General features: G+C 39.8%; 1 protein-coding gene across 1 annotated transcript in view; it reads right to left on the bottom strand.

Annotated features, from left to right (window-relative positions):
- Window positions 1–15,536, bottom strand: part of TXNDC11 (thioredoxin domain containing 11) — a 63,876-nt gene that overhangs the window by 22,718 nt on the left and 25,622 nt on the right. Inside the window, 1 exon segment of the mRNA XM_049111388.1 lies at window positions 13,095–13,188. Within this exon segment, the coding sequence (XP_048967345.1) occupies window positions 13,095–13,188 (94 nt within the window).

Below are 15,536 nucleotides of genomic sequence, written 5' to 3'. Positions count from 1 at the left end.
AAAAAGAACTAAATGTGATATGGGATCCCAGAATGGATAACAGAACAGAAAGGAAACATTAGTGAAGACGACATTGGCATAATTCAAATAAGGTCTGTGGTTCAGTTAATGATACTGTATCAATGGTAATTTCTTAGCTTTGACCAAAGCATCATAACAAATGGTTTGTTATATAACATGCTAACATGGGGGAAGCAAGGCGAAGGAAGAAAACGGAGGAACTCCCCGTCCTATTTCTGCAACTTTTCTACAAGTATAAAATTAGCTCAGAATTTGAATTTCAAAAAATGGCATAATACGTAAGTTCAGATCCCAAAGCCGTCAAAAGAGAACACAGGATGTTAGAGAGGGTTAGGAGACAGATCTCCAGGAGAAGGCTTAATCTTAGGGACAGCCATGGCTTTAAAAAAAAAAAAAAAAAAGGGGGGGGAAAGCAGCCAACGAGGAAATGCATTTGATAGCCAATGTCACCGACATGACTTATTGGAGCAGAGGAAGAAAAAGTGACAGCCTGACCCAGAAGTTGAAATGGCCCATTCAAATTGCTGTTTAATGGCTTTAAGAATGGACAGTCTGCCTGCACACAGCTGATTCGAACATGCCATGCCTGAACATATCACAATTTCAAAACTTTACTTTTCACATATAGACATATCTATGAAATTCACACATCTATTTTAAGTTCCTGCATATAGCGGAAATCTTGCTAGAAGAAGGCGCTTAAATTTGCACTCTCATGTGCACAAGGAGTACCTGAATTAGCAGAGGAAGTTTACAGTGTAAGAAAGACACAAAAAAATAACACTTCACACCTCCACATCCAGAACATTCTCTGTTAAGCAGAGCTCCAAGGCTTTCTATAGTAGGGGTCTCTGTCATTTCCAAAACAAATAATTTTCTCCTAAAAGTAATGAAGCTTCAGTATTTTAATTAAGGACTCAATCTTAATTAAAGAATTAAAAATAAACTTGGAATAATGCTTTCCCCTTCCCCATGAAAATAAGGCCCAACAATGATACGCATGATCCTGTTAAATTACTTTTTAAGGGATCCCTGGGTGGCGCAGCGGTTTGGCGCCTGCCTTTGGCCCAGGGCGCGATCCTGGAGACCCGGGATCGAATCCCACATCGGGCTCCCGGTGCATGGAGCCTGCTTCTCCCTCTGCCTGTGTCTCTGCCTCTCTCTCTCTCTGTGACTGTCATAAATAAATAAAAAATAAAAAAATTTAAAAAAAAATTACTTTTTAAAAAAATCTCAATAGGGATACCTGGGTGGCTAAGCGTTTGAGTGTCTGCCTTTAGCCCAGGGCATGATCCTGAAAACCCAGGATTGAGTCCCACATCGGGTTCCCTGTATGGAGCCCGCTTCTCTCTCTACCTGTGTCTCTGCCTCTCTCTCTCTCATGAATAAATAAATACAATCTTTTAAAAATAATTAATTAATTAATTAAAAATAATAAAAAATCTTAATAAACTCTTCTTAGCCAGGTTAAGTGGCCAGTTTCAAGTCCATTCACAACCATGTAGTGAAAGGTGTCACAAAGACCACTGCCAAAGATGTAACAAGACCAAGAAAGAACACTGAGGTAGGAGCAGCAGTTACTAATCAGTCTCTGTAGCTGATCATATAGGCAACTACGGAGGTCATTTGACCACAGTATGAAGACTGGCTTATCAGACACTTGGTACAAAAAGGTGCTAAGCCCCTGGCTTTGGGTCCCTCAGCTACAAGGCAGCCCACCACATACACAGCCACCATCTAGGCCCACAGCATCACATCACTGTGTGCTCTGAATTATAAATGACCTTGTTTTGATCCATTAATCTTGCCTACTTTCAGTACTTATGCAAGTTTACCCCTTGCTGTCTTTTGAGGTTGGGTTCTTCTCTGCCTCTAACAGAAAGCTCCACCACTGCTTCCCACATTCCCCCTAGGTAGATAGCTTCTGTTGACCTTCCTGTGCCTTCCATACACCACTGTCACCATGTACCTCATGGCAACCTCCAAGGGCACATCCAGGATGGAAGAATCCGAAATCCCATCTGGTTTCTACTCAGATGCATCTGGCTCACTTGCCATCTCTCTGGTTTGCATCAAGATTTTTGTTTTGAGGCTTTTGCATAACATTTTAACATCAGACTATTTTATTTTGCTTAAAGCCACTTCCTTAAATTCAATTTTTAATATTAAAACTTCAGTTTAGTATTGGTATAAAACACATACAAACTGAGGCAACAAAAACTACCACCTCAAGGAGGCAAAGCGTTAAAATTCTCAAACATTCCAGAAAAGAGTAACGATCATTTCTTTTGTTGGGAAAGAGAATAGATTTTCAATGGTTTTAAAATTAGTAATAGGGGTGGCCTTGGTGGCCAAGCTGGTTGAGCGTCTGATTCTTGATTTCAGCCCCCACTTCAGGATCCACACTCAGCAGAGTCTGCTTAAGAATCCCTCTCCCTCTTCCTCTGACCCCCACCCCTACCACTCACAGACATGTGCATGAGCTCTCTCGTGCTCTTGCTTTCAAAAAAATAAATTTGCCTAAAGCAAAGATATACAACTCACACTCACCAACTAACAGATAACCAAGAACAGAAATCTGAAACATTTAACTCAGGGATATGCTTGCAAGAGACTCAGTAGCTCAAGAAAAAACTGTTTTACCCTGGGACACTTGAATAATGAAGCCTATGTCCAGAGCTACAAGGTCCTAGCAACATGTGGCTAATGAGCACTTTAAATGTGAGTAAAGGACTCGATTTTCATCTTTATTTCAATTGATTTAATTTTAAAGTGATACTCAGCTCACTCACTGGAAAACTTTTAAGGTATGTTTAAAACAACTTGAATACGTAAATCCTTTTCCACGTAATTTTTATGTAATCTAAATATAGATTAAGTATTTACAACAAGGGATGCCTGGGTGGCTTAGCAGTTGAGCATCTGCCTTCTACTCAGGTTGTGATCCAGGAGTCCTGGGATTAAGTCCCACATCAGGCTCCTTCCAGGGAGCCTGCTTCATCCTCTGCCTATGTCTCTGCCTCTCTGTGTCTCTCATGAATAAATAATTTTTTTAAAAAAAGGATTTCCAAAAAATAAATAAATAAAAATAAATAAAAAAATAAAAAAAGGATTTCCTACAAAATTTCAACATTTAGGGGTGCCTGGGTAGGTCAGTTGGTTAAGTGCTTGCCTTCAGCTCAGGTCATAATCCCAGGGTTCTAGGATCAAGCTCCATCATCAGGCTCCCTGCTCAGCGGGGAGTCTACTTCTCTCCCTCTGCCCCTGACTCGTGCTTGCTTTCTCTCTCAATAAATAAAACAAGGAAGGAAGGAAGGGAGGGAGGGAGGGAGGGAGGGAGGGAGGGAGGGAGGGAGGGAGGTTGGTTGGTTGATTTCATCATCTGAATGGAGATGTGCTGTTAAGTGCAAAAGTATAAAAGACTTGATCCAAAATATCTCAATACTTTTTATACTGATTGTGTGTTAAAATGGTAATAATTTGGATATACTGGGTTAAATGAATTATTTTATATATGTAAGTTATTTTCATCAATTTCTTATCTTTTAATGCTGCCACCAGAGAATTTAAAAATACCTATATGGTTCATTTCTATTGGACTATGCCAAGGTGATAATCATGAAAAAGCAAGATTCACATAAACTTAGGAAGAAGCTGAGATAATGAATCCAATAATAATGGTCTGGGAAGGATACTTAAGGGAATATTTCATTTTTTTCCATGAAAACCCCTCCAACAGCAGAGAATAGTTATTTTTATTTTTAAAAGTGTGTCCCCTTCTCTCCTTCAGAAAGGAAAAGCTGAGTCTCTAGACCTTGTGACTGTAGGTGTAAACTGCTGAGCTTCTGAAATGAATTCTCTCTCAGAAGCCTAGAGCTGCATGCACTTGGTGCACTGCAAAGTAAGGCACTCAAGGATGCAGTGAAAGAATGAACAGAAAGGCTGGAGCTGAGCTGTGCGGCAATTTTTCTATCAGGAATGGTAGAAAAAGGAGACATCTGTGTGAGCTAATTTCTCAGGGATCATGGAACAAAATGGAGTTTCAGGTCCAGAAAAACACTCATGAGGAGAACTGCTAATAAAGCAGGATACTTCCAAACTAAATATCACTGGATTAAGTCATGTGGCTTTTAATCGGCAATGGCTAAGAAGTCACTGACTCCCTGAGAAAATTTCTTTCACTTCTTTATTCTGAGAAATAGTGACATTCCACAGAGCAAACCTGCATCATTGTACCTTCCACCCTAGAAATAACCCTCATTTTACTTTGCCATTTTTATTAACTTCTGCTTTCCCACTCCTCTTTCCAAGGTTTTAGACCAGGCAGAGAAAGGGAAACAATAAGATTCTATAGAGGAAAAACCACCCCCCTCCTGTGTCACTTAGCATTTACACAGTGATCCATAAATATTCAATGGATGACTTCTCACATTTCCAGTAATAAATACATTCATCCAAATGAAAGAACACCTTCATAGAAATGTAAGACTACCGAAATGTTTGTTTCCAACATATGCACTATAGCAATTACTTGCATTTTGTCACTAGACATGTGACTCTCAGGTTTGCATATTTTCAAAATTCTTTTTTTTTTAATTTTTTATTTATTTATGATAGTCACACACAGAGAGAGAGGGAGAGGCAGAGACATAGGCAGAGGGAGAATCAGGCTCCATGCACCGGGAGCCCGACGTGGGATTCGATCCCGGGTCTCCAGGATCGCGCCCTGGGCCAAAGGCAGGCGCCAAACCGCTGCGCCACCCAGGGATCCCTCAAAATTCTTAATATAAAGCACAAAGCAATTATCCAGAAAATGAGCTGGCATTTGGACACCACAGATACAACATGCCATTGTGGTGCTTGCCACCATGCTGTTAAATGCTAAGTAAACATGGAACTTCTTCACTGTGACTTTTAATTTCTTGTGACTTAGGGAAGAGAGAAACGTGTTCCAAATACGTTGTTTTAGAGGAACACAAACTGCAGAGCTAAATATGCACTGTCACATATACTAACACGCCAGTGAGCACCCTCACACCATCTATTATTTTACCAAAGCACAATATTAAAATGATCAGTTCAAGTACTTCTCTTGTACATATTTCTTTTTTTTTTTTTTTTTTTTTTTTTTTTTCTTGTACATATTTCAATTAAATTCCCTGTTGTTTTTACATGTTCAGGGAAGGAAAGACTTCACAAAAGAAATCCCTCCTTCACCACACTTAGGCTGCTCTAAGGGTCTAGCACAAGGGTCACACATTCTTTTTTTATTTTTTCTTGCAAACAAACCTTTAAAAATATAGAGTTCTTACTTCCTAGGCCTACAGAAACAGGCCAAGGGCCAATGTATTTTCAGACTGAAGTGTCTTTTAGAGGCAACCAGTGCACAGCTCTCTTATCTTACAGACAACCTCAAGACCAGTTGGAAGGGATGACTGGGTGGGCCATGGTCACCCAGGACACTAGCTTCTAAAATGACTTATTAAGAGACTTGGACTGGGCCTATAGGAGTTTCCTGTTAGGGGATCCTGGGTGGCGCAGCGGTTTGGCGCCTGCCTTTGGCCCAGGGCGCGATCCTGGAGACCCGGGATCGAATCCCACGTTGGGCTCCCGGTGCATGGAGCCTGCTTCTCCCTCTGCCTGTGTCTCTGCCTCATTCTCTCTCTCTCTCTGTGACTATCACAAATAAATTAAAAAAAATTTAAAAAAAAAATTTAAAAAGGAGTTTCCTGTTAGGAAGATGCTAATATAAAGTTCAGGGGAAAATCAGAAAACCATGCTAAGTAGGACTCCATTTGATGTCCGTAATGTGCCAGACATTATGCTAGCTAGGCAATATTTATAAACACCACCAGGACTTCAGCTAGGCCTTGAAAACTTAGGAAGGTGGATATTAACTAGGGAAAGGCGCTATAGTTGAAGCAGTGTTGGGGCGAAGACCAGGAGGCGGGAATCACCATACTGTGCCCCCTGCCTCATCCCAGTACAGCACGACAGTAAATGGGAGTAACGTGGTCCTGGGTTCCTCTCAGGTCCTCCTTTACTGCTATGCCACAGTACTCGTTTGCTGCCTCTGCTGTAACAAATCACCACAAATGTAGTAGGTTAAAAGGACATCAATTTATCTCACAGTTCTGGAGGTCAGAAGTCCAAAACGGGCCTCAATAGACTAAAATCAAGGTGTCAATAGGGCATGTTCCTTCTAGAGGCTCTAGGGAAGAATCCATCTCTTTGCTATTGCCAGCCTCCAGAGGCTCCCTACGCTCTGTGGCCTGGGGCCCCTCTCACCTCCAATAACAGCAACAGCTGGACAGGTCCTTTCAAATTGCATCATTTTGACACTATTCTTTGCCTCAATTCCAATTTTAAGGATCTTTCTGAAGATATTGGGCCCACTCATAATCCAGGATAATCTCCCATTCTTTAGGTCAGCTGATTAGCAACCCAATTCCACGTGCAACCTCAGTCCTCCCTCACCATGTGATGTGCCATATTCATAGGTTCTAGTGGGCATCTTTGGGGAGCCACCATTCTACCAATCACAGTGACCTTGAGTCAGTTAACAGCCTCCTCAGAGCCTATTTTCTCAACAGAGACAGTCACGATGACATATTCACAGTTCCTATTTCAGAGAGTGGCAGGGAATTCTGGATCATCCAGGTAAAAGGCTTGACTCACGGAAGGGCTCAGCCTAGTATCAGCTTACCATATCCAATTTTACATGAAAAGTGGCCAAGTAGAGACCAGAACTGGGTTTGTCTGCACTGAGTTGTTTCACCTCTAAGCTTGACTTTATTTTAGAAGGTGAGTTTTTTTTCCCAAGATTTTAATGTTTTTGGTTCTTTGTCTGGAGTCTTATTTTAGCTTCAAAAACATCAAAAAGCCTACCTGTCTGCCACACTATCTGGTGGCACTACACTGTGGGGAACTAGTTTTATTCATCTTTATAGTTGGAGCACACAGTAGATCCTCAAATGTTTGTTGAATTAATAAGTCATGCTTCCAAACCTAACTTAAAGTGTGGAAGAGGTCTGCTTTAGGCTTAATTCTTCCCTACCAGCATTTACAAGGCTTAAGAGATAAGTCATAATGGGAATAAAAGCATCTCCTGTGAAACATGAGGACATGCTTGCTAAAATGACAGCAACATCACCAAAAAGTCAGTTTCAGGTACAGGAACAAAAAGTATATAATTTCTAACATACTTATTCTAATGTGTATTAATCAGTACCCAGTGGCCCTCAGAACAAGGAGACAATTAGGAAAAGATTTCCCTCTATGAGTATAGTGACAATGAATGAGATTATCCAAGAAAACCAAGTAACCCTAGAACCTGTTTCATTTACAGAGAATTGTTAAACCCAATGCCTGCCTGCCTCAAACTCCCAAAAGTTAGATCCAGGAATTCAAGAAAAAAAGCAATCCCAGAGTCAATCTTGCCTAAGAAATCAGTTCATTTAAAAAAAAAAAAAAAAAGAAAGAAATCAGTCCGTTGTTTTTTTCAATACCTTTAAGAATGTTACTTACAGAATAAGAAAATCCTCCCCTTCTGACTTCTTGCATAAAATTTCACAATCTAACAGAAAAGTGCTCCAAAAAATTGCTTTATTCGTGAATAAGGATATGGAGGAGAGCGCTCTTTACACATCCTGACTCCAGTCTACCAGCAAAGCACAGGTCAATCTGACGCCACCTGGTGGAGTAGAGGGACCCTACACTGGAATCAGCAGTTTGTCCTTCTAATAAACCCCTCTTTAAAAAACTCATTACAACCTATTTCCCAAAGGGTGTTCCTTAGAAAACTAATGCCACAAGATTCCCCAGTCAACTAAGTTTAGGAATTCCTAGAGGTAGCAGAAGAAAGTAGACACGACATCCTTAGTTAATGGTTTAGTATATTTTCAAGGTAACATTTAAGTACCATATGAAGTTCAGTTCAGTTCGTCAGGGCTCCAGTGTCAGGGGACAGTGAAACGCCAATGGAAAGACGAAGAAGAACGCAACAGGCAGGGGCCCACGCAGTCCTGCTGCGAGCGAGCCCACACACTGATTTAAGGAACCAAAAGGCCAGGGATGAGGAGAGGGGACGGTGGTGGGAAGAGATCCAAAGTGATTTACATCTCATTGCTCCAATCACACTCACTTGAGCAATTTCTAAGTCAAGTGCCCTTTATTATAGTCATTCATTCAACCTTTTAGCTACAACACTGGTCAAGCAGGGTGCTGAAGCTGGAGGAGCAGGAGGACAGAACCTTGGCCAAATACTATCCAAACAAAGCAGCTCATATCCTAGTGGGAGAGAGACGTGGTCATTTCCACAGTGAGAACACCACACCATACAAGAAGAAGGTACAAGCAAAGGAAGGCCTGTGTCCACTGGTCAGTCAAGTTACACAATACCTGGTGGAGACACTTTTAAGAAAATAGACACGATACTTATTTGAAGTGCTTTCCACCAGGTGGCTTTCTAATTAAGCTACTGCAGACATGACGACTATTACTTTATTCAAAGTACTGTACACATGACATATCCTTATAAAGCATCTATTCTTCTCTCCACCCTCTCCAGTTTTACAGACACACAAACTCAAACAAAAACAAGTTATATTTTGCTCAAATTTATAGATCCTGTCCTTGGCAAACAAAGGGTACGGATCAAACAGTGCCATCTCCCAGACCACCACTTCCCTCCCTAGGCAGCACTGCATCCTTCCAAATGAAAAAAAGATCGAAACTGGTTGCAAATTTTCTCTTTTCAAAAAGTTGCTGAATCATAGCATAATATAACAACATTTTACCAGAACATATTTTTACAGCAATGATATAATCATAAGAAGGGGGGAAAAAAATCAAGTAAGCAACTTAAAAACATTGAACGCTCCACCAAATTTTCTATAGGCCAAAAAAGAAAGCCTGCCTGCCAAGATCAAAAGTAAATAGGTTCATAGAGGCTCTGTGGTCTGGGGAGAGCACAGAAATCCAAGACACTGGTTCCCTCCGAATCCTGAAAAAGACACAGACTGCTAGCCCACAATTAATCATTCAGCACTTTGAAATGATTACACATGAATGAGAAATGTGTAAGACCTATCATAAAAAATTAAAAGGTTTGAATAAATGAATAATCATGTTGCAATCCTAGAAAGAGAGGCTAAATGTGAAGATGTCCAACACCTCTAAGTCAATTTGTAAACTTAGTACAATTACAACCAAAATCCAGCCAAATGCACAGATGGATATAAAAGAAGATTCCATAGGACACAAGAACTAGAGGAAGCAAAGTCCAGACTTACAAAGCAAGAAATGAAATTATATTTACTTATACAAAAAGAGTAGGCATCTAGACCAAGAAAAAACACAGAAAAAGACCCATTTACAAGTAAAATATTTTGCAATAAAACCAGACATCATTAAGATGAAGGAAAATGCGGACACCTGGGTGGCTTAGTGGCTGAGCGTCATCTACCTTTGGCTCAGGGAATGATCCTGGAGTGACAGGATTAAGTCCCACATTGGGCTCCCAGCAGGGAGCCCGCTTCTTGCTCTGCTTGAGTTTCTACCTCTCTCTCTGGGTCCCTCGTGAATAAATAAATAAAATCTTAAAAAAAAAAAAAAAGATGAAGGAAAATGGAAGTACTATATTGTAAATGGTGCTGATTAGCCAGTAAGAAGGGGAGAAAACAACTACTATACTCTGTATGTGAAGCCAGAGGAAATCCAGGTAGCATAAAGTGCTAAACAAATTTTATATTTAAAAAGAAGAAAATGAACTAGTTAGTGATCAGATTTTTAGGGAAAAAAATCAAAGAAATCAAGAAAAAGAACCACAGATTAAACTACATGAAAATACAGAACTGCTATATAAAAAATGGTCACAGTAACACAGCCAAGAAAATAATGGACAAAAATATAACAAAGGGGCACCGCCCACATCACCTAACAGGCGGGCCTACATCAACTGACACATCAGCACCAAGGCTGAGATCAACTCATTAAGGACCCAGATAACTAAGATGAAAGGAAGCAGTTAAAACAAAGAGAAAGCAGTCAGTATTAAGTGCTCAGGTAGAAAGCCAAATTTCCCTATTGCCTTATGATAACATGCAAAGTATCAAATGTTATACAAATAGTCGGAAGAGAGGAACAAAGGACCATGGAACCAGATCTTACAACTAAACTCAAGAATTCTTGAGGCAAACATGCACTCTTCTCTCTCTTAGCACACTCCTCACACCTAGACATGAGGCTTCACATATGGTACATTCTCAAAATACTTGTACACTGATGGCCAGACAGCTTCAAGACAAATGTCAGAATGTCCTCTTTCTAAGACACTTAAAAAAACATTAAGGCAATGGAAAGATATGTGCATTTTGTAAACACTTGGTAGAGTGTCGAACCAGGACATCTGCTTTCTAACACATTCTAAACACTTCTTTGGTTAAGCTCTATAACCAAGTGTTAAGTGTGGCAAATGTGTCTTAGGCCTCAATTTGTTGTACAGAATCTAAATACAACACTGACCTATAATTTACATTTCAAACTATAACATTAAAAAAAAGTGTATATGTTTCTTACCGAACATCTACCATTAGTAAATAAAATATCATCTCCCTTCTGGGTATGAGAAAGAAAAGTGGGGGAAAAAAATCTTAGATATCAAGGCAAGATTTTGGTGCAGTTATTATGGATCATCCTTCCAAACTTGTCTTTTTCTTCTAAAAATGGTTCATTGAACTTAAGTGAGAGCTTACTCACAAAAACAAGGTGAAAAATGATGAATCAGAATGAATCTCAGCTCTTGCAAAGTTGATATGCAATAGGATTTTACCAGACCCCACTAAAGTCACATGCTAGGAAAGAAATGTAGTAAAGGTAATCATAGACTAGATTATTCTAAGAAACTGCATGTGATCATTTGTCAATAACAGGGATTGACTAAAGAGGTTCACTTTGTTCAAGTAATTTATACCGTCACCTTCCTTTGCTTAACAAAAAAAAAAAAAAAAAAAGAAAAGAAAAAGAAAAAATGGGGGAAAAGGTTACTCTCTCACGCTTGGAAAGGTTCCTCCAAAAGGAAGTAATATTTTGGAAACCTCTGAATGAAAAAGTAACTTAAGATGAATCTTTAGCACACAATACAAGCTAACTGGGTAATAAAAACATCCTTCCACATTCTTGAAATGTCCTCTTCAACTCAAGAACTTGAACGATGGGGATCCCTGGGTGGCTCAGTGGTTTAGCACCTGCCTTTGGCCCAGGGCATGATTTTGGGAGTCCTGAAATCAAGTACCACATTGGGCTCCCTGCATGGAGCCTGCTTCTCCCTGTGTCTCTCTCTGTGTGTCTCTCATGAATAAATAAATAAAATCTTAAAAAAAAAAAAAAAAAAAACTTGAACACTACCATCATGTCAGTGAGTAACTGCAGACTGGACTCTCGTACAGTTTTCACTTGAGATCTCTGAGGGGCTTTCATTTTCTAAGAACATTTTTTTAAATATTTTATTTATTTATTCATGAGCAACAGAGAGAGAGGCAGAGACACAGGAAGAGGGAGAAGTAGGCTCCATGCAGGGAGCCGACGTGAGACTCGATCCTGGGTCTCCAGGATCACGCCCTGGGATGAAGGCAGCACTAAACTGCTGAGCCACCCAGGCTGCCCTCTAAGAACATTTCTGAGTATTGGCTTCTTAAGTTTTTTATGTTGGCAGTATGCTGCTTTCAGAATTCAAACTTTCACTTGCTAAGTCTTTTTATTCACTTGAATCTGTGCAGCTAAGTCTTTCAAGCAGGCACATACTTATGTGACAGCTTGATTTCCTCTCGCAATGTCCCCAAGGTGAAAAATATGAATGCAGTAGATTCTCTATGCATACAACCTTAAGACAGTGTACATCTTAAAATGGCCGGTCACAGAATTGTTTGATCCTCCTCCTCCCAAAATATGGAACCAATCTAATACCCAGTAGTAGAAGGACAGTTATGTATTTTTGGTTGATCTACTAGGGGATAAATGACACAGCCATCAGTCTGATTGCTCACTTGGCAAATAGTGATTGTTATGTGCCAGATACTGGAGAAAGAGCATTGAACTGAAGATCCATGGACCCTACCTAAACTCAGAAATCTCACAGTCTGGGAAGCAGACAGACAATAAACAAATCTCATAACTTCATACATAAACACAAACTATGTTAAGTGTTAGAAAAGAGAACTGATAGGATATCCAACTGAGATCAGCGGAAACTGTGAGAGTAGTATTTAACTGGACCCTGAAGGACGAATCGGGGTTTGACAAGTAAAGAACTGGGCCCTAGAGGCTGGGGAGAACAGATCCTAATGTGACAAAGGGGCAAGAGTGGGTATCAGCTAAGGGTCCATTGGTCTAGTCCAGGGGCTGGGGAAGGGGCCTAGACCAGGGGGTATCAGAGGAGACAGACTCGTGAGCAGATGAAACTGTATCAGAGGACAGAGACAAGCGAGCAGATCAAAGTGTATCCAACAGAAAACTGACAGGAGGTCATGACTGATACAGAGGAGGAACATGGAGCAACATGAAAAGATGGGCAGGATACAATGTTTCATCTAAAAAGGAGGGACTACAAATAATACATGTTTCAGCTAAGTGTAAATAAATTAATTAAAAATATATTTGTGCTTATGCTGTAATATGATATGACTTTTATACATGTAAAAATACTTCCCAAAGGAAATATATTCCTAAATTATGGTATATCCAACTGGTAATATAACCACTAAAAACTCTGACCAAACTTGTTAACTACAAACTCAAAAAATAGATTATGGTATGTTTTTTAAGTGCAAAATACATAATTGCAGACACAATATGATCAAGCCACATCTTAAAAAGCTAAATATCTAAGAGACTGTATTTGAAATAGCATAGTATTTTGTTTGCCAACGGAATCCACAACAGTGTATTTAATACAAATACAGAAGAAAGGAATTGGGAAAATTAAAATACATAATCATAAGGGTAACACACGAAAAAGATATTAATATACACACATTTGCTGAAAGTACTAATGTCTGGATAAGAAGCATTTTTACCTTTCTTTAGTGAGTGCAGCGCTGAAGTGAAGAAGGTCAGATAACCAGGAGGCTGGGGTGAGCCACTGAACTCAAAGTAGCCAAGGACTCCAGGCTGCGGGAACAAGAGCAGAATGAGGTGACTGAGGGACCAGCAGTCACTGCGTAACGGAAATATTTTAAACAGGACACGCCATCATCATTTGGCAACCACAATTCATTGCGTTTTGTTTTTTAAAAAGCCTAACCACATGAACACAGTTGCAGGATGGGACCAAGCTTTCCCTCCATCTAGAAAATCAACAGAGTAATAAGGGATGGAGACGCAGCAGCGTTTACTGGGGCATTCAGCGATGAACTTCCCTTCCCTCTCCCTAAGTAGGTCTCTCCACACTCTGCTGACAGTTCTCCTAGGTCTCTGGCTAGAAACCTCAACATCAAGTTCATCAAGTACTCACGCCTTTTGTTTAGCATCTCCCAAGTAAGCTATATCAATGATTTCTTTGTAATCTTTCTCAGATTTCTTCCTCAATCACTTCCTCTCATTTCCTCCAAACATGCCTTCATGCTTAGGGAAATCAGGTTAAATGCAATTGACTCCGCTTGTGTGCAAGGTCATTCTTCCAAGGGCTCTTTCTTCACCTGCCAGCCCCACGAGAACCTGGCCCTGTACAAGGATAACCCTCCTCTCTGCTCAGGCCAGTCTGCGGAGGGCCCATCTCTTACCTTCTTGCTCCTCTACTCCCACAAATTTATTTCCACCTGCTCATTCCATTTCTCTAACCTTTAACACAGAACACCTCTCAATTATGCCAAACCAATTAACTGCCCCTACCAGGGGAATAATTGTTTCCTACTCTGAAGGCCCTGTGGCAAAAATTCTGTCTGGTGATGCCCTGTGATAATCGTATCTGTCCTAAAAGACAAACTGTGAGATCTCAGGTGGACCATTCAATGGGAAGCCTCAGACAACTCTGGCAAGTTGGGGACAACTCCTCACAAGGTTCTTGAGAAAAATGAGCTTGATAAAGCACTAGGCAAATGTAAAGTCTCCTTTCTGGCCCTAAAGCATGCTCTTAATAAGTAACTGGAGCTGATCACTGAACAAAATCAGATCCCAAAGATACAGTAGAAATTTAATGTTAGTAAAATTTTAAATCAGTACGTTGTAAAAAAAAGGAAATTTCTGATCTGTAGTGGAACACACTCCTTGAAATCTAAATCACTTGCTTAAGATTCAATTTTAAATAAATCAACTGGCTTTTAGAAACCGAGAGTCAGAATGTTTAATCCTAACATCTTAAAAAAAAAAAACCAGCAAACAATTTCTCAAACAACTGAAGAAATCAGAAAGCAGCATTATTGAAAACAGGATTTTCTTTTGCTAAACTCCTTCAAGATGTTTTTTAACAAGCCAACCCAGAACTGACTTCAAACAGAATTACAGTGTTTGAGTTCTTAACAAGGCTGTGATAGTATGATATGCCTTTCTACCGAAAACAAAGGAAGACAAAATCTTTAGAAATTCTAGTCACTTAGTTAACACTGGGCACAAAAGATAACAAAAATGGAAACTAACAGAAAGAAAACAGACCCCTTTAAATTTCTTTAAATTCTGATCAATCTTCCAAACCAAAATCAAATGGAATAAGTTCATCCTACCTATTAATAAATGTTTTGTGGCTAAAATACTTTGTGCAGCTGAAAATTAAATGAGATAAATTTCAGCCCTCTTCTCATTCATGTTCACAGGAGTAGCATACAGCCCACAAGCATGCATGTATCACATGTGGTACAAATACTTGTGTTCATGTATACACATACATGCATGTACACGCAGTAATGGAAGGAAAATCTGAATTCTGAGTCTTCAAGGAAAACCCAAATTCAACCTTTAAAAATGAGTAACGGGGCAGCCCCGGTGGCTCAGCAGTTTAGTGCCGCCTTCAGCCCAGGGTGTGGTCCTGGAGACCGGGGATGGAGTCTCACGTCAGGCTCCCTACATGGAATGGAGCCTGCTTCTCCCTCTGCCTGTGTCTCTGCCTCTCTCTGTGTGTCTCTCAGGAATAAATAAATAAAATCTTTAAAAAAAAAATAAAAATAAATAAAAATAAATAAAATAAAATAAAATAAAATAAAATAAAATAAAATAAAATAAAATAAAATAAAATAAAATAAGTAATGGTTGGACCATTTGCAAAGGTCCTCTGTGGACACCTCTACAGAGTAAGGGTTTATTCTTGCTGATGGTATCATGGCTGCAGTTTTCCAAGGGGTTATGTAGTTTGTTTTTGTTTTTTGTGTTTTTTTTTAAAGATTTTATTTATTTATTAATGAGAGATACAGAGAGAGAGGCAGAGAGAGAGAAGCAGGCTCCATGCAGGGAGCCTGACATGGGACTCAATCCCAGGTTTCCAGGATTATGCCTTGGGCTGAAGGCAGGCGCCAAACTGCTGAGCCACC

The sequence above is a fragment of the Canis lupus genome, chromosome 6 (assembly GCF_003254725.2).
Source record: "Canis lupus dingo isolate Sandy chromosome 6, ASM325472v2, whole genome shotgun sequence".
NCBI classification, from domain to species: Eukaryota; Metazoa; Chordata; class Mammalia; order Carnivora; family Canidae; genus Canis; species Canis lupus.
The sequence above is the reverse complement of the archived record's forward strand: the minus strand, read 5'-3'. Positions and strand labels throughout refer to the sequence as shown.